General features: G+C 41.9%; 1 protein-coding gene across 2 annotated transcripts in view; it reads left to right on the top strand.

The window, feature by feature from the left end:
• LOC117748903 (zinc transporter ZIP11-like) overlaps positions 1-20565 on the top strand; it is a 75468-nt gene that overhangs the window by 12777 nt on the left and 42126 nt on the right. For both annotated transcript variants that reach the window (XM_034559033.1, XM_034559034.1), the window contains exon 4: positions 4498-4656. In XM_034559033.1, the coding sequence (XP_034414924.1) occupies positions 4498-4656 (159 nt within the window). The remainder of the gene's footprint in view (positions 1-4497; positions 4657-20565) is intronic.

Genomic DNA, 20565 nt, shown 5'->3' with positions numbered 1-20565 from the left:
TTCCTGTCTATCTTGGACGAGGATAGTAATAATTACAAAAAAAAGGAGCACTTGTTATTTCAGGAATATATTGGACAAATTATTCATGAACAATAGAGAGTATTTGGCCACGCTTTAAATATTTTAGTTTTGACCAAAAATAGAGGACCTGTTGCACCACCAACAGTTGTGTGGCAAAAACTAAAAAGTTCAAGGTTATTCCACCATAACTTTTGTCTCATTCCCATCATGGGTTTTTGCAAAAGAACAGTTCGACACAAATCCTGTGTTTTGCTGTGTGTGCTGTCTTAGATATAATCTGTGGCTTGAGCTATCCATGCAAATGCCCACCAACACATTTGCCAAAGCTCAATAGACTCAACAGACTCAACAGACGCAGTTATTGTCTTTGACAACAAGGTCAGATGTTGAAATGAAGTAGACGTAGCAACACGGAAGAAAACAAAGCTTGTTTTCCGATGTATAGCTTTTGCACAAGCCTTTCCTTCCTTAGCTAAGCATGCTAAGGCGTGCACTGGGGCACGATGCGCCGTATCGCCAACTAAAACTATCAGCAAAAGGCTCTGAGTGAGATAGCAAAGCAGTCATCGGGTGCTGGCACTGAGGATCTTGTAGTGACACTACAGCTTGTGAAATGGACCTGGGGTTTCGGTCGTGGCAGATGCAAATGAGAGAGGAACAAAAGAACAAAAGTAATTTACTAATAGTGGAAGGTAAAAAGAGGAAGAAAGAATATTGGTATTAGATTCACAGGAAAAGTAGTGCGATTAAAACAAATTTACTTTTGCACTATTCGGGTGTATTTTTATTTGATATTCTTAATTCTTGCACTGTGTTGATTGTTGTTATTGTCTATTGTTGCACCACCCGCCATGACAAATTCCTTGCATGTGAAAACATACTTGGCAATAAAAGGTTCTGATTCTGATTAAGTTCTGATTTATTCATTGACCTTGACATCCTCAGATTGATAGATCTGATATCCGCATCGATATCCATCCTTACAAAATTGTCTTTTTTGGTAAACAGCCGGAGGAGGCTGTGTTCACAGGAAGCTGGCCTCAGACAAATGAGATTCTTTGTCTCTCGTTGCCCTCTTGTAACACAGATCAGCATCATTGATATGAGTGTTGCTTTGTGGGGTTAAGGGAAGTCATGTTGTTACAGCATTTCTGGGTATTGAAGTTTCATATTTCAAACTGTCTTCCAATTAGAGCTGGCAGCATGGGGAATTGCCTGCTGCCACCTTGGACACTACCTGTTTATTAGAGACACACATATTTGTGTGATGAAACATATTGTTATTCCATTCTTTTTGTCCTTGGAGCAAAACGAAAAGCCAAATGCCTGACAAGAAAGACTCAGTCTTTTATTGATTTCCTTCGCTGTTTGGTTTTTTACTGACATGAACCAGTTACACAAAAGCAAAACCAATTGACTCTTATTATTTGCAACCACCATTTTCTTGAAAAACGATTAATTAGATTTCTTTGTCTAGGGCAGGGTTTTCATTCAGATGGGGAATGTTCTATTACTATTGTACCAGTAGCTTACAATCATCGTGTTTTGAGGCAAATTGTAGTCAGTGAGTCATAACCACAAGAACAAATGTTTAAATGTGTTTATTTTCCAAAACACCTATTTACAACAATTATTTGACACCATCAAAATCGACCTACATTGTTTTTGTGCATGGACTACTAAAATTCAATTATAACACAGCATAACTGAAAGCCTCCTCATATTAATTTCTTCAGTTAGTTTTTTTCCGCAGCTTAAACTAGCTAAAGAAAATGTTTAAATTAATGAGCTTTCATGGTGATGTGAGGCAGATTTTTATTTTGAACCTTCAGAAAGAACCACGTTGTTTCCCCCTGTTCCCAGTCATTACGCTAAGTACAGACATTAGAGTGGCATTGATCTTTTAACGCAAGAAGGAACATGTGTGTTATTACTTCAAAGTGAACACACCAATGTTTTTATTAATGATGATTTTGGGATTGAATTGGTTAATCAATTCGTTAAAGAGACCAAACACATGTATTCCCAAACAGAGCACGCATACAATGTTATGTTCATGCATTTCCATGTTGTGCATCTTTGAGGCCTGGCAGCTGCATCAGCAGTGTGTCAAGCTGCTCACCGTATGTGCGTTTTGGAATGTTTGCTAATTAACATGGAGACAGCTCCTCACCTTGAATCAATTGACAATGAAACTACATTGTGTTCTCCGGATTGCAGCGTCGCACCCTTGATTGGTAGACAATAGAACATGAAGCCGCTATTGACGATTAAAACCCCCCCCAATAATCCTTTCAAGAGTGTTCTTTTCCGTGTTTATGGGTTATGTGGCTAGGCATGAGAAAAGTCTCTCACAAGTCTGCTTGTTAGTTCAAAGGCATGTGCGCACAGCTCCAGAGTTACACCAATTTGGTTGTATATGTGACGACACTGGACATTTAATAACACAAGATAACATAGCATAACTCTTACCAAAATAATATGTAAATGTAGATTGTTCTAAACCTTGCCATGAACATTTTCACGATCGTAGTTTTGTGAGCATCTTGGCTTGGCGTGACCATTTTTACGTTGTTTTCTTCTTCTACTATTGTTTTAAATAAAATAAAAAATGGAAGTCCGCAACTGTACGCGGTACAATAAGCAAAGTGCAGACGCTCTGCTAGTGTCGCGTTGAACATGATGTCCCGATTCTTTTATGTGGCCTTGCGTCCCATGCAGTGGAAGTGAGGCATAAGTAAAGTGGAAAAGTAAAAGATGGAAGCTTCTACTAAGCATAAAAAGGCCTCATCATAACTAGGCCTTCTTTATTATATAAAACATTTTTCTTCAATTATTTTATCTATTTCAATTTGCTAGGATATGTATGTATGTATGTATGTATGTATGGTTACTTACAGGGGTGGGCCATACCATAAAGTTTATAAACATTTTTATTGGGTTAAAAACATTATGTTGATATATTCTCCCAGGCCACTTTATTTGGTACATGAACGCGACATCTCAGTACTGCCTCAATGGAATCTTTTCAAGCCTGGTCACTGTGATCTCACGCAACGTGTTTTTGGTAATAACTCAAGAATTCCTATGCTAATTCCGACAATTTCAAATACATTTCTAGTATTGACGAGTGACGACATTTTTAACAGATTTCTACGTAAACTGCAACTTGTCGCAAGGTAGTAATTCTAGTAGATCATTAAATGAAAGTAAAAGGAAAGAGTCGCTGTGGGAAATTAATAAGAAACTCCGTTTGGGAACGTCAAGACAGGTCATACTGAAGATTAAAAAAAAAAACAGGATGGGGTCGTTCTGTCCTCTGCAATTATGGCGTCAACATGAATAAGACTGGAATGCAACTCTTGGGTTTTCCATAATTTACAAGCCTTGCTCGCAGAGCCAAACCAAAATGCGTGCCCAATCAAACTTTGCCCTTTTTGTACTCTCTCTGACTGACAAAGCAGACTAGAATTGATGCTAGCCGTACATTTCCTTTGAATGCTGGAGCCGCCTGCCGTCTAATGATATGCCCCAATTACTTTTGATTGGCAGGGCTGTGTTTTGCTTTTCCACTGCTGATACCGGTCAGGAGGCGGCTATGAGAGGAGCTGTAAGATTGGCATGTATTTGTGATCAACAACAGAAGCTGCACATACTTTGTGTTTGTACATAAAGCTTGAAAAGACAAACTAGTGTGTTCAGACATACAGGACCCCGCCCCCTCTCTAATTGGACTTTGACAGCTGACAGACACAAATAACAGCTGTCAGGGTTAGTAGCATGTTATTATTTCCTGAAAAAAATGATTGCTTCATGCCGCTTGAAAGAGTTCCAGCATGAAGTGTTACTGCACGTCGAAAGATATAACCCACAATCGGACGTGATTTAAATAATGCCTTATAGCGGTGTTTTATTAATAGTCACAAGGTAGAGCTATTGGTGCCATGCTTCAATATGTCATGAACATATTCATGGAGAAGCAGTGTACCAAGTTTTATCTTATTAAAGACAACAGAAATGTAATGAATCATGTTCTATTGTAACTGAAGCCCCCCCCCCCCGTTTGTACAACATTTCCAAATTTGATTGTTTTGTCCCATTAAGTGTATGTAAACTTGGTCGTGACACTCATGAACATGGACAATAGATTAGAATGGCCTACTAAATGATTAAACACTGTAACTGGTTTGAGGATTGTTTTTAACTAAATTATGTAAGGAGCCATCCCAAAATATGTTCTCATAATGAATAATGAATGCTAAAAAAATTTTATTTAAGTTATTTACTTTTAATGGGTTGATTTCAGTATCACATTCATTCAAACTATCTGTACAAGACAGGCATACATTTAGTTTATACCCAAGAGAAAATTCTAAATAGATGAAACATGGACATAAATCGCTTATACACTTAAGAATCTTGTTTACAATCAACATTTTTTATTTACCCTCTTCTCCTTCTCCTCGCATCTCTCAGGTGATGCTTGCTGCTTCCTATTGGTCATTGCTGGCACCGGCGATCGGCATGGCGGAGGATTCTGGGAAGTACGGCTCGTTCGCTTTCGTGCCTGTGGCGGTGGGATTCACACTCGGGGCGGCCTTTGTTTACTTCGCTGACCTGGCCATGCCCCTGCTGGTAGGAACAAAGTCTATTTTGTATGGAAAACGGTGTTTGCGTCCTGTTCTCTTTGCATCTATGCCCCTTTTACATCGACAACACTTTTATTTTGACTCAATTGATAGTTTTATTTGATCTTTTTGAAGGTGAGGTTAAAATAAAAATTCACTTCTGATGTAAATTCAATAACTATTTTTATTTTATGACGAACAGATTCACATACAGATAGTAGCTTCTTTAACGGCAAGTCTATACAAAGTGTGCATGTGCTATGTTATGCAAATATCCAGTGATGTTTGGGCGGTTGCAGCTGTGTGAGCTTTCCTGTTCTTGTCAGTTGTAATGAAATGGTCCAACTGGTCCATTTGAGGTGTTCTTAACTGGTGAGTGCTGACACAATAAAGGTATGTTTGCCACAAAAAAAAGATCATAATGAAAACTGTAGACCAACAAAAGAGGCACAGATCCACTGCAAGATTGGATTTTTTTTTACAGGTAGTCATCAAGATATAATCCAGTCATCTCCCGCCTCTCCTCTCAACTCGACAGGGGTTAATTGGGCGGCTGACCTCCGTGGCCTAAAACCACCCAAGCAGTTCAGTAACAGCACCCTATTGGTAGCCTGAGGCCGACGGGATGCCCTGAAAAGAGATCCGTATCAGTACTGATGGACATTCTAGAAGCACTCAGGCTTTCCGGACAATTATGTAAAATGGGTTTCATTACTCAAGCCTCAAAGCCTTCAGTAGGAGCACATGCTGGTCAAAAGGATTTATAGCAGGCAAGCTATTTATGCGCATTAGCAGGGTGAATTAGTACTTAGAAGCCATTGGTATATACCAAGAAAAAAGGGCATAATTGACCAAAGGAGAATATTAACTCACTGCAGTGAAATGAAGATGTTGAAGCCAGTGTCTGATATAGTGTCGCAATATGTATATACAGTCCTTTTGTTGTTCCAAGTTATACTCACCAAACTGTTTCAGCCTGATGAACATCGACTGTCAGTGGGTAGGTAATGGCATCCTTTTAAGACACCTCAAACGCCTTTTCCTCTCCATTTTAGGCAGTCAGTTGAACAATTACCCAATGAAATGAATACAGCTGCCGTCATACAAGAACTTGATGGATGACAGGCAGTCTGAACCTCTCCGGAAATTGGCAAACCACGTTATCAGAGTTTGTCAACAGAATAGTCATTTTGCATTAACTGTACTTTAGGTTCTGGTCACATATTAGAACATACTTAAGAAAGATTCTGATTCTGAATTCAAACAAGTGCTTTTTCCTCCTATGTGAAGAAAGCTAGACCGTATGGGGATGTGACTTGTCCCCAAGTGGAAATTGGTGACCACCACAAGTTGTCCAAACGACATACCCAACAGCCGAAGAGGCGTTGCGCTCCCTCGTATGTTCATCTAACCTGATGAAAAATGTTAAAAAAAAAAGAAAATAGCAATGTGGTTTGATTTTTTTTTTTTTGTATTTTCAACTATCCCACGTTCTTGGCGCATGTCTCGAAGCTTCCGTATCATGCGTAACATATGTGGCATCAGCCTACAACAGTTATAAACTGTCCGAAACTAAAGTTAGACAAGGGTATATCTCTCCCTCCAATCTCTGCCCTTGGATCCCAAATGTCATGATGTACTTTACTAGTGCTTTCCCATAGGATTTCGTGAGGCCGTGATTAGTCGACCTCTGACACTCTGTACGCACCTCTGTACGTAAATGTTGCATTGTCTCAAATGCATCAATCTGGTGCACTTTGACAGAAAAATGAAGGGGCTAGATCTATAAAGATGTTCATGCTCGAGTAAGAAAAGCAATTATAAAGCCACTGGTTGTATGGATAGGAATGATGATGATGGGAGCAAGGGGCCCCCGTCCTTTTCCGCTGGGAGAGAGACGGGGCGCAGCGCGCACAAAGTCTACGGCCCGAATGTTCGGCAGCGAAGTCCCAGTGATGGGTGCTGTAAAGCTCGTGGCCAAAGCTGCCAGCCACCTTCACCCCGGACCCTTCAAACCAAACCGAAAGAGCCGGTCACCAGCCAGCGCTGGAGGGAGGACCCGCGAGGGGCTCCTCACATGCGGCGCGACCATCCCTGACCTGCCGAGTTGTATCCCCAGGCTAGACTGCGGGTCAATTCTAGACCGGCCGCTACGGTCCAGGTAATTAATAGGAAATACTGTTAAACCTTACTTTGCCGTGACTTGATGCTGTTTTTGGCACTTTTTTAGCACCCTAGACTCCCAGCAGTGTTGTACATATACACACAAAGAAGTACAGGGTCTCTGCAGTTCTGCACCAGGTGTGAAAGTGCTTTTCGGTCTTGAGCTCACTGACTCTTTTTTTTTTTCCAGTGTCATTTTTACATCAATCATCCACTTTCATCTCTGCTTCATTCCCTTATCTTGTCGCTGTTCCCAAGCCCTGCTTTCTTTTCATTTCCCCACATGGTCCACCTCCGTCTTCCTAATTCTTCTTCTTCCTCCTCTGCCCTTTCATGCCTTGGTGCCATGGTGACAGTAGTGGACAACGTTTGGCTGTGAGCCTGTGATAAAAATGAGCACAAAATCAACTGGGAACATGGGGGGGGGGGGTTCTTCCACACACAGCGGGGGGCCATCAGTGTTTGGACAGCTGCTAGTGCCACTTTTACTGGCTCCTCAGCAAACACCGGGACTGAATGAGAAGAACGACTGAGGAAGGGCAAGATCGACAGAGAGGGAGAGCAGGGGTTGACAGGGAGAGAAGGATTGGAGCGATAAGGTAACGGACAGAGGAGAGGACAAGAGAGGGAGAGAGGTCGGCAGGGAGCTCGAAGGAGCTAAGAAAGCTTTCCGGCTTGGTGATGAAAACCAGGTAACCATGACATTGTGCAATGATTTCAATAAGACATTTTATCACCACTCCTATTTTCGCCGTTTCTTCCCACACATCTCATGACTTTCTAGCACTCGCGCTAACGAAATCTTATAATGTCATAAATACAGTAAATTACATTGTTGTTGTTTTTGGGGACCATGTAATGCAGACTCAGTTGTTAATTCTAAACGGCAGCAAACATTAACACAATATGAGCTGGAGTATTGAAAGCCATGCATCGACACCTGGCTCAGTAATTCTTGAGCAATTGGTTTTAGTATCAGATGAGATGGAGTACACCAAACAATTTGCCCTCGGCATATCTGCTTTTATGGATTCACAGAAAACATCAAATTTCCCCTGGCTATAAATGTACCATTTGTAGTGTAGAATGACAGTAATTTAACATGACAATCATAGCGTGCAGCACAGGGCACCAGATTAAGAGTGCCTCGGCAAAGCGTGCCACTTGTACTCGGTTAATATCCGAGGGGCATGTTTTTCATTACACTCTCAACCATTCTCTTTGGTTTCTTAGATGTCAACAGCGCTTCCAATCGCAGGGGCGCGCACTTCAATGGCTCACTTGGTGGAAGGGTAAAGTTCAGACCGGCTTCTCAGAGTGCGAACATAATAAAGTATCGGAGAAGTAAGCAGCAAATGCGCAAAACCGCAAATACATTCCTACTGACGCTGCGTATCCCCTGTGAAACACAATTTTCATCAAAATAGCAGCAACCTAAACTACCCAAATCAGAAATAGTAGCCAGATGCAGCCCCAAAACTTTACAGATGTGTAGGTGAGAAGATGGTAGTTGTCAGAGCAAAGGGCCCCGGAAGTTGTGCGTGTGTCAATTACTGCTACTTCTCTCTACTTGTAAATACAGCGTAGCACCTATTACATGTGTCTCCTGGAAGAGTTGTCTCTCCTTCGGGCTGTTGGAGTTGTTCCCATCCGAATCAAACGGGGCTTTTCACTCTGAGAGCTCAAACGGTACTCTGACGGGAGACAATTTTTCTGTTAAGAAGAACGGTGGTAGAAGTCCTTCAAGTTCTGTAACGCTACTCTCTTGTCCCAACGGACTTGGCAGCAAATATCAGGCCGAGGACACCCGTTTGGAAAGTAAGGAGCCAAGCTGTTACAGGTTTAAGTGGTTTTAGGAAGCAGGAAATATATATATATATATATATATATATATATATATATAGATAGATAGATAGATAGATAGATAGATAGAGGTAGATGGATAGGGATGTTAATAGAAAGTAATGAAAGACAGGAGCTAAAGGATTGGGAATACTCTAATGTCTCTCTCATCTTTTAAAACTATCACGTCTCGCCTCTTGGATAATATTCGTGAAGATGCAGACTCTCACTTGAGTGAAACATAATGCTATTTTCTCAACCGATTATCTCCTGTGTCCCACCCGACTAGCCATCACCATAACAACAAATAGTCATCGGGGGGGCAAAGGCAGTGTTGGCAGCCCAGTGTGGGAGCATTGCATCTTTTATACAGTATATCACCAGGTCTGGGTTTCCTGTAACAGCATACAGGAGGCACTTCGCCAAAGTGGACAGCAGTAACAATGACCAGAGCACAGCAAACGCATGACATCTTTACTGTTTACCTTGTCTGGGGAATGGCGGTCTTACTGGAGCGATTGGCTGGCGATGGTTACCCAGGGGGAATGTCTCAACAGTCGGGTACTCTGTAACTGGGACAGGCCAACTGTAAAATAATGCCATGCTTGTTTTGAGAAGCTTCTTTAAACTCTGCGACATTTACCCCCATCAGTTTGCTTTCACTGCGCAGGTGAAGACAATGACATTTATACAAATAACGCGCTAGATGTATGCGACAAGAATTCTATTTACGGTTTGGGAATAGGGAGAACTTCGCACGGACGTCCAGCTTGACCCAAGGATCAACTGGTTTGATTTTGGTGGTTAAAGGTCAAGGTCACTGTGACCTCTGACGGGAAAAATATGTGTTACTTTGTGGACTGGTTCAAGGGCAGAGCAACAGGGACGATGGGGAGAAGGAAAGATGGCCGTATGTCTTATCGAAATCAACACACTCTGTTCTTTGTTCTTCTGTATTCTTATCCAAGACATTCACATTCTTTCTTTCTTTCCCGTCATTAGTGGGCCATGGAGGAGGGTGCATATGCTGTATAAATCACGATGTAACACAATGTATTAACGGAAGAACCTCAGCTCACCGAGTGTGGCTGTTGAACGTTCTCCCAGCTTGCAAGCTTATTAAACGGAAAGACAATTTTGATACCTTTGAAGACTCTTGTTTGTTACAGTTGAATATTTGAACCACAACTCTCCTCCTGATCAAACATAGAAATCTTCCACCACACCTCACAAAACACATTTCTAGCCACAACTTAAGAATTGATATGCTATTCATCGAAACATGTCTAAAAGGATAGAATGATGAAGGGAATTTAGTTTCATCTTATAGTTCGAGCTTTTCTGTGATTCCTATTGCAGACAATCTGCTCAAAATTGCGTGACGCAGTGGGATCACGTTGGTTAACGTTGTGTGCATGGAGTCATGCACACAAGGCTTAGCTCTCTTGAAGCGCCGCCGTCTGGGAAACCATCTTTGATGAACACACACACACCCACACAAGCTGTGTCTCTGTTTGTGTCACTCTGTCACACACACACTTGGGAAGAGGAGAGTGCTGAACAGACATGGCCTACTTCCCTTTCCTTGTTGATTCCCCCTCCCACGTCTGCGGGTTACCTATATCTCCCATATAGATCCCGGTCCTACTGGTGTTCTGATGGCGCCCTGCTCCTTTTTACACCTCCACACCGAACGGCTTCGTTGACTTTATTACATTACTTTGCATCCATAATGGCATATAATGGAATTCAGCCTTTCTGCCTCTTCACTGCTCTGTTGTGTCGCTGCATAATGAAGGAACAATGGTTAATAATTCATGTCCCGTTTTTTTCTTTCTTTTTGTTACACTACTCTCTTTGATTGGCACACTGATTTCATCAAGTCTTGATTTTCGTTCTTGAAGTTTCTTTCTTCTCTTCGGCTGCGTTTATTGCTCATTCTGTCTTTCTTTACCCTTGCTTGTCTTCTTTCTTCGGAGAGACCTCACACCGTCTTCGGTATTTGAATGCCACACAGAACCTGATTAAATACTCAACCAGACAATAGTTTTATTGTAAGAGTCTGATATTAAAGGATTTGCAAAGAAATGTCAAAGAAACTTCAGCCGTATTATATTTTTTACAATAATTACACAACTTCATATTGGCGGATGCATTGATGAGAACCAGGTTAAACTGTGGAAACGGGATGCTGGATACGCCTCCTTCTCGCGTTATTCAAATATATTTACAGTTCGCTCTCAGTTTCGGTATCCGGATGCGCTAGTATACTCCAGCACCGCGATGGGGATGCCAACTGCGTCATGGCAGGTGTATCGCTCGAGGCCCAGGGAAGAGCAGCGTCGAGTGTGAAGTTGTTCGGATGTCGGCGATTCTCGAGAACGCCACAAGCAATCGGCCAAACTGGTACTGCACGAGTAATACACATTTAAAATGAGGAAAAATTATGCAAGAATAACAATAGTACTATTTAAAAGCACAAGGATGTCATTTAGTAATGTTGGCTTGCTGAGTCAATCATGAACTCCATAAGCCAAGACTGTCTATGAGTCCTGTATAAGACAGTTGACAGTGTTAACATACATGTGGTGTCAACACCGTCAACCAATGGGCACTCTGTCTGCCACCATGCAGACTCTGGTACGGCTCCCTTGCTTGTTTTGATAGAAGACATGTGACGTCAGCACGTTTGGTCCGTATGAGCGATGGACATAGTCACGCTAACAATGCTCTAACCGCGGTAACATGTACATTGAAACTGCAGTGTGTTGTGATGCTAAATAGTCTTTCTATTTCTTCATGCGCTCTCTGTGACACTATAAATATATATATATATTATATTCAATCTGAACACACTTACTGGGGGTAGAATATGTCATATGACTGATGAAATAACACTGCTCTGTGTCTCTTTTCTCCTTTTTCCACTTTGAAATATAGAAGATTGGTGCAACCATTATTAAAACCAAACAAAAAAAGGTTGTCCAAGTAGCGTCAAGAAAAACGTATATAGGCAATATTTTAACTTGAGAAGTTACTCCAAAGAAGTCTGACAACCCTGTGACCTGCAGGGAGTAAACTGTGACCGCACCCGTGATTTGTAGCATACTTGTTCTCTCCCTTTTTGAAAAGCTGCATTGAGCCCTCCTGACTCCCATTAGAGAGCCGAAATCGCTGACAGCGGGAGTCTCACACTACAGATAAAGTGTTCTCGGAGACGACTGCGGCTGGCTGAACGAAAGATTTTGTCTGACTTATTTCAACCAATCTGGGCTCTGACAATGCGGCACATGCAATCTGATGAGCTCTGTTCCATCGAGAGTGCATGCTTATTAAAACACAAGTGCCGCCACTGGGAGGTAAACTTGTAAACCCTGCAGCATGAGCGCCGCCTTTGACACACCTAACTCATACACCTGTCTAATGTGTGTGTGTGTGTGTGTGTTTGTGTGTGAGAGAGAGAGATTTAGACAGCCAAAGTTACACAGCTGAAGAGATTTTAATGCAATTAGGGAGAAGAATTGAAAAATTGGACACAGCTACATTGTCCTACATTTTGTAGATGTTGGTGGCCTGGTTTGGCTGTAAAAAGCATATAAAGTTGATTCAGCTGAAAACGGAATCAAAGGGGACTTGACTCAATAATTAATTGTGCTAGTTTCTGGTTTGTAAGCGTTTTTTTTAAAAGTTATTTGTTGGCACAGATACATATGATGCTAAGTAGCACTGCGGAATTGACACAATCTATTCAGCGAAACTACTGTGAGCTCTCTAGTTGGTTAATATGGTACTGTAAGCTCTCTAGTGGGGTAATATGGTACTGTAAGCTCTCTAGTGGGGTAATATGGTACTATAAGCTCTCTAGTTGGGTAATATGGTACTGTAAGCTCTCTAGTGGGGTAATATGGTACTGTAAGCTCTCTAGTTGGGTAATATGGTACTGTAAGCTCTCTAGTGGGGTAATATGGTACTGTAAGCTCTCTAGTTGGGTAATATGGTACTGGGGTAAGATGGTACTGTAAGCTCTCTAGTGGGGTAAGATGGTACTATAAACTCTCTAGTGGGGTAATATGGTACTATAAGCTCTCTAGTGGGGTAAGATGGTACTGTAAGCTCTCTAGTCGGGTAATATGGTACTATGAGCTCTCTAGTTGGGTAAGATGGTACTGTAAGCTCTCTGTCTCTAGTTGGGTAATATGGTACTATAAGCTCTGTAGTTGGAAGATGGTACTGGAAGCTCTCTGTCTCTAGTTGGGTAATATGGTACTGTAAGCTCTCTAGTGGGGTAAGATGGTACTATAAGCTCTCTAGTGGGGTAATACGATACTAGAACATCTCTAATAGAGTAATATGGTACTGTAAGCTCTCTAGTGGAGTAATATGGTACTGTAAGCTATGTAGTGGAGTAATATGGTACTATAAGCTCTCTAGTGGGGTAACATAGAACTATAAGCTCTCTAGTGAAGTAATATGGTACTATAAGCTCTCTAGTGGAGTAATATGGTACTATGAACTCTCTAGTGGGGTAACATAGAACTATAAGCTCTCTAGTGGAGTAATATGGTACTATGAACTCTAGTGGGGTAACATGGTACTATAAGCTCTCTATTGGAGTAATATGGTACTATGAGCTCTCTAGTGGAGTAATATGGTACTGTAAGCTCTCTAGTGGGGTAATATGGTACTGTAAGCTCTCTAGTTGGGTAATATGGTACTGTAAGCTCTCTAGTGGGGTAATATGGTACTGTAAGCTCTCTAGTTGGGTAATATGGTACTGGGGTAAGATGGTACTGTAAGCTCTAGTGGGGTAAGATGGTACTATAAACTCTCTAGTGGGGTAATATGGTACTATAAGCTCTCTAGTGGGGTAAGATGGTACTGTAAGCTCTCTAGTCGGGTAATATGGTACTATGAGCTCTCTAGTTGGGTAAGATGGTACTGTAAGCTCTCTGTCTCTAGTTGGGTAATATGGTACTATAAGCTCTGTAGTTGGAAGATGGTACTGGAAGCTCTCTGTCTCTAGTTGGGTAATATGGTACTATAAGCTCTCTAGTGGGGTAAGATGGTACTATAAGCTCTCTAGTGGGGTAATACGATACTAGAACATCTCTAATAGAGTAATATGGTACTGTAAGCTCTCTAGTGGAGTAATATGGTACTGTAAGCTATGTAGTGGAGTAATATGGTACTATAAGCTCTCTAGTGGGGTAACATAGAACTATAAGCTCTCTAGTGAAGTAATATGGTACTATAAGCTCTCTAGTGGAGTAATATGGTACTATGAACTTTCTAGTGGGGTAACATAGAACTATAAGCTCTCTAGTGGAGTAATATGGTACTATGAACTCTAGTGGGATAACATGGTACTATAAGCTCTCTATTGGAGTAATATGGTACTATGAGCTCTCTAGTGGAGTAATATGGTACTGTAAGCTCTCTAGTGGGGTAAGATGGTACTAGAACCTCTCTAGTGGGGTAACATAGAACTATAAGCTCTCTAGTGGAGTAATATGGTACTATAAGCTCTCTATTGGAGTAATATGGTACTATAAGCTCTCTATTGGAGTAATATGGTACTATGAGCTCTCTAGTGGGGTAACATGGTACTATAAGCTCCCTATTGGAGTAATATGGTACTATAAGCTCTCTATTGGAGTAATATGGTACTATAAGCTCTCTATTGGGGTAACATGGTACTATAAGCTCTCTATTGGAGTAATATGGTACTATAAACTCTCTAGTGGAGTAATATGGTACTATGAACTCTAGTGGGGTAACATGGTACGATAAGCTCTCTATTGGGGTAATATAGTACTATACACTCTCTAGTTGGGTAATATGGTACTATGACATGACTACACACATACCTACATACATAGATAAACACACATTTACATACAAACATTTACATAATCCCATTAGTCAAATAAATCCATGCGGACAGTTTCTAACCAAGAATAATGGCACCAGCAGAAAACCTCTTAGCGCACCTGTCACAAACCTGTTAGCACTAATATTCCAATTAATCATTCCGTGTTCAAAGCTTTTACAAAGCCAGCGTGCATACGCACCAGCATGGAGCTACCTTTTAAGGCTTCTCTGGGCCCCGTGCTCATTTGGGGCTCAAGCGCAGTTCAATTAATAAATAAATACAAAATCTATTTACATTCTTTCGTCAGCCACATATTACTGATTGGCCGTGGAGGCTTTCATCTTTCTTCCGTTCCTCCATGTCGTTCCATTGCAGCTGCATTTTTTTTTGAGAGTGAGGCCACCATAATTGCTTCTCCGAGCCATCATTACGTTCCCCTGCCCCCTTTAGTACGTCACCAGTGTCCCGACTTCCGGCGTCGCGCAAACTGGAGTACACCGGGCGTTAAATGAGTACACGTCGCCTCTCGCTGCTCTGTCGAGTGGGTTTGTTATCTCCCCGGTGTTACGGAGATTTATGTTGGCCCGTGAACAAGAGATGTCTTCCTTATCTGAGAGGCGTCGGGCCGCGCCGTGTAGCGCCTCTCTGTGTGCGTATGTTTAATGAATGATGCTGTTGAAACACTGATACGCTATCTCCAACACTGAGTGCTGAATGTTCCTCGGACACATAACATCAGGGAACACTGAAGGAGGTTTGAAGGAGTACCATTTTGGCTACATGTCCATCGAGGGGGGGGGGGGAATTGCTTTTCGCTGATTGTTTTTCATTTCTCAATAGAAGAAATGTGTTGCCGTGTGTCATCGCAGTCCTCTGGGCAGAATGTGTTGTTGCTACTCAGGTAAAAATGTAGAAAAAAATATTTTTATATATGTTTTATCTAAGCGTATATTTGAAGCAAAATAGCCCCAAATCTTAACATTGATCAGTGCAGGAGAAATAAAGTTTTTTCATGGGGTGTCTGACATTTAAGGCTCCATCACAGGCGGTGCCAGGCATAGATTCTTCTGTTGCTGGCAGCTTTGGCCAGGCAGGCAGAGAACCTCTTTCACTGTTTTGCAAAGTCCCTGCCTCCTCCTCTTCACACATGTCGAAGGGGTACCCCGGTCAAGACACTGAACCGGGCCTTGCATGTAAGCCCCGTGGGTGAGTGAATGAATGAGAGGCAAATTGTGAAGCGATTTGGATAAAAGTGTTATAAATAGTCCGCGGCTATTTTGTAGTGTTTACATTAATAAGAAAGTTCAAACACGGACGTGTGACATTTGAAAGTGCAAGCATCAAATGTGTGCTGCAAGCATTTCTTAAGATTCCAATCTACTTCCCACTTAAAAAACCATAACTGTTGGGGGTTTGTAAGTATATATTATATCGGATCCAGCTGCTCTCCGCGGAACCAGAACCAGGGAGTGACGAGAGACGGCCTGATTGAGAAAGCCCCTCGAGCGTTGTACAGTCAGGCATCGACTACCTGCCTAGTCATGGTTGAGCTAACTCATTTATTATGCGCGCGACTCTGACTGAGTGTCTGTGCGCCCCGCCGCTATTCCCCCGTTGCCGTGTCTCCATCGATCACGCAGGCCACCTCTCGCGTTTCTATTTTGGTCTGGTCTTTCCACACTTCCTCATGTCTTCCCCTCCCCCCGACCCAGTCCGCACAACGAGGTGTAGCAAGCACGGTTTTAACACAAGTACCCGTTATAATAAATATGAGTGATGATGTCATCCAGAGTGAGTACTGCATCGGATGTCTGTAGGTCAATCCTTTGGTCAATAACATAATATGATCATGTCAATGTTGTTGACAAAATGTAAAGTGGCAGTGGTTTGAATGTGCTTGTGTGACAAGGAAAATAATGTGTCGCATCCCCTTGATGAAATAAATCCGACTTCAGTTCACGCAGCTCCCTCTGGGGCCGCAGTAGTACGCCCCATTCCCGAAGTCTGTTTCGTTTTCTTTTACTCGTTCAGAAATTGGAAATTGAACATTGTTTTTGTAGAAACTTTTATCTTTTTGCGTCATTTCCCTCCACATGATTATGTGTGGGTGTGTGCGCGTCACATTAGATCATAAACTGAATATTCTGGGGTTTTGGGCTGTTCATATATATATATTATATATATTATATATCTGTATATTTTTACAGATGTTTGTCATATCTTCGAGAGAAGATGAATCGATACAAATAATGTCCTTATATTCATATTTCCATTTCCATGCACATCTGATTTGTGTCGTCCATCCCCGAATGCACTGCCGATGTAATGGCAGAAGATGGCTTGAATTGCACTTCCAGCAGGTGCCTTCGCACTCGTCGGCGTGTAGAATGCGTCCGGAAGGAGGCGCGGAGCTCTCCGTGGGGTTCGTCCTGCCGCCGTCGGGGTGAGAGGGTCCTTCAGCAGAGGAGGGTGAGGCTTGTCAATGCATTAGTTATAGCCCTTTGCCTCACATCAAGACCGCCTCTCTGTGCGCTCACGTCATCAGGCAGCGGCTCGTTTACCTCCTGTGTGTGTGTGTGTGTGTGTGTGTGTGTGTGTGTGTGTGTGTGTGTGTGTGATGGAGGCAAAACAAAATAGGGTGAGTGCTGCCACTGATTTGCTACTTTTCGCTCCTCAGTTTCGTTGGCCAGCTTGAAGCCCAATCCGTAGCAATCGGATCAGTTTTAAATTTCTGTTGACACCATCTTTTATTATGTTAATTGGGGTTGAAATGTCATAAAATACCTCCTCAGTGGCTCACTGAAAAGTCAGTACAATAAGTTTCTTGGGCTCATACTCCACAATAAAGAAACATTCCTCCCTGTAATTGAGATCATTGCTTCTCAATGTGATAATGTATCATTAGGAAAAAATAGAAACCATTGGAGCTGTATTGAAGGATCACATGCTGTGCCATTGCCTGCGTATAAGAAACCACAGGAAGCTGCCGCCTGCAGTGGGAAGTAATTATGTGAACATGAATCTCATTCAATTTGTCTGATGTATGAGATAATAATATCTCTGGTGATTTTCTCTGGTGTCAAAGCTTGGCCAGCTATATATCTGGGGTGGCCACATTGTCTGCTGATGTACAGAACAATATCATAATATAAGGAGTTGCAGACCATTCTAAGATAGTTTTTCACAAACATCTGGGGTTTAAAAAATATAAAATAACTCAAATCAATGTACACACAGTGCAATTTGTTAGAAAAGTGCTCAAGGTATATTCAACATTTGTATTATTTTATATATATATATATATATTCGAGTCGTAGTTCGGCGCACATGGGAAACGTTTGCCTTCAGGGCTTATTGACATTGTGCCCCTTTCTGACAGAAATTCCCTTAAATTAAGGCAATTACTTGGTTTGGTTTTTAGGAAAATGATCATGGTTTAGGTTCAAATCAATGCTTTTCTGTCAGAAAGCCCTGAAAGCAAACTTCTCCCATGCTAGGGATGAAAAATCAAACCGGTAATAAGGTGCTTCACCTCAATGTGAAAATACACATCTAAATCCATTTGAAAAAAGGACAAATGAGACTCGAGGTACAAGCCCGTGGCTCCGGTACTAAGTTGACAGTTGACCTGGCTGATTTGTTATATCTGTCATTTTAAAAGCCATACATATTTAAAGCCTCCTTTTGCAAGAAAGCAGTCATTCTATGACTAAATCCTTCCGGGTGACATGATAAAAGCTCATGTCAAAAACACGCTGCAACTTGGATTACAGGTTATGTCATGCACTTGTGGTCACAATAAAATGGTATGTTCCAGCTGTGTCTAGGCTAAGATCTTTTTATTTTAAAGCTGATTTAGTATTTTTTTTTCATGATCTATTGCTCTTTAACATGGAAACACCTAAAGCTTTCGAATAGAGGAGAGGTAATGCAAATGGAGCGATATAGCGTTCAGTGATTTTGATGTGATGCGGACGAGTTCTGTTGTGTAATGTTTAATGATGATCGTTTGGAATGACACAACGACTTGAAAGCAGAACAGCTGTTGGAGCATGGTCAAGACATTGGGACAGTTTTGGCGTTATTCTTTTGTGTTAGTGGCTCAGGCTTTAAAAAAACATACATAAAAATGCGCTAAGAATTACTAGTTAGGCGACACGCGGTTGTGACTGCTCCGTAGTGTGAGTCGGAGGAAAAGAGTCGTGAACGTGTTCATCAATACACACATTGAACAGTCTCCGGTTCATCACTCATTACTTCAGTGTCACTGCGTGCAATTGAGCAGATGTGTCGGCTATCAATAGCGCTTCTTAAGCCTTGCAACATAAGGCAACCTTCACTGGGTTTTACAGGGATGTGGATGATTTGCTCCCTGTGTGTGTGTGTGTGTGTGTGTGTGTGTGTGTGTGTGTGTGTGTGTGTGTGTGTGTGTGTGTGTGTGTGTGTGTGTGTGTGTGTGTGTGTGTGTGTGTGTGTGTGTGTGTGTGTGTGTGTGTGTGTGTGTGTGTGTGTGTGTGTGTGTGTGTGTGTGTGTGTGTGTGTGTGTGTGTGTGTGTGGTGTTTTCCCAGCGGTTCGAGGCTGACAGGCTTTGTAGGTAACAACGGAGCCCTATGATTCATGCAGCCAACAGCGGTTCTCCACCTCATTTATTCACCACATGGACACACAGCTCATTCTCCATGCTGAATATCTCATGACAAGAGGCACGCTAACCACTGTGTGTGTGTGTGTGTGTGTGTTTGTTTTTCCTACTGCGCTGGCTGCTGTCCGGCTTACCTTCTGAATAATCATTCCCCTTTGAAATGTCACCTTCCAAACTCAGTGGCCCCCAAGCGGATCTCTGTGGAGGGGCGACTGTGTGTGTGTGTGTGTGTGTGTGTAAGAGCAAATGAGAGCGAGAGAGAGCAAGACCTTAACTGTAATAAGGATAGAGAAACCTCGGGCCTGGCTGAAAACACTTGAGACGGAGATCCAAAAATGAAACAAGCTCCTTAAGGGTGTGTGTGTGTGGAAAAACCAGGCGATAGCATCTCCTTAAGCCTTATTACAAACTCTCTGTATTGTCCCTCACGTCTCTGAAGGGGACCACGTCTCCATGGAAACGTCATTTAAAATCCATAGTCTTCTCTGTGATGCTGCGTTATTGGTGCAGAAAGTTATCCCTCTAATTCAAGCAGCAATAAAAGTATACAGTCAGTGCTATTAAGCGCTGTACGCTACAAACTGCGTGGGATGTCCAAAGCTCTGGTGTCATGTCGTAATCGCTCCTATCCAGAAAACAAACAGGCACATACTTAAGCGCAAGAGGTGAGATTTTGTCTCACAAAAATACCCAATTATTTTAGCAGTATTTTCTGCAGTAAAAGTGAAACTTGCAGTTCATTTCTCAAAAGTTTTCTTCAGCTTGTTATTGTTCCACCAAGTGTGATGAAATCACAAACTCCTGTGAATCCTGAGTCTGAGCCCAGTGCAACCCAGACAGGAGGCGACACCGCGTGTGACTCGCTGGCAGCATTGTCCATCCACTCCCTTGAAACTTACATCTTTAATTCAAACATCACACAAAATGACATACATGGAAGTTGACCTCCGGATTTTCTAAACACTGGGATGGAAGTGAATAAGAAGAAAATAAATAAATACAGCATCATACAAAAAAAAAGAGTTTTTCCATGAAATGAATAGACCCACCCAGGACCGCTGGCAACACACCTTAATATTTCATTTTTTTCCACCCATTGCTCTTATTATAGGGCGCACCTGCTCAGTTCCGATATGGATATTGAGAAGGAAAATTGAGTGATGAAAATATATAGCATGGTTGAAAATTAAATACATTTTTACATTTTAATACCATTTATTTATGGGACTCTTTGTAGCGACCTGGGAATTGAATTTGCTGAATATTTCATTTGTGATGTGGAGTCTATGAAACAATCTTTAGCTCCATCACTTGTCTATCCTCTGTCTCTTTTCCAAAATGATACTGTCAATATCTTATTGTAGCAATTGAAACTATTTCAGAGCCGTTTAAAGTA

The sequence above is a fragment of the Cyclopterus lumpus genome, chromosome 19, assembly GCF_009769545.1.
Source record: "Cyclopterus lumpus isolate fCycLum1 chromosome 19, fCycLum1.pri, whole genome shotgun sequence".
NCBI lineage: Eukaryota > Metazoa > Chordata > Actinopteri > Perciformes > Cyclopteridae > Cyclopterus > Cyclopterus lumpus.
This window is presented reverse-complemented; position numbering and strand designations above follow the sequence as displayed.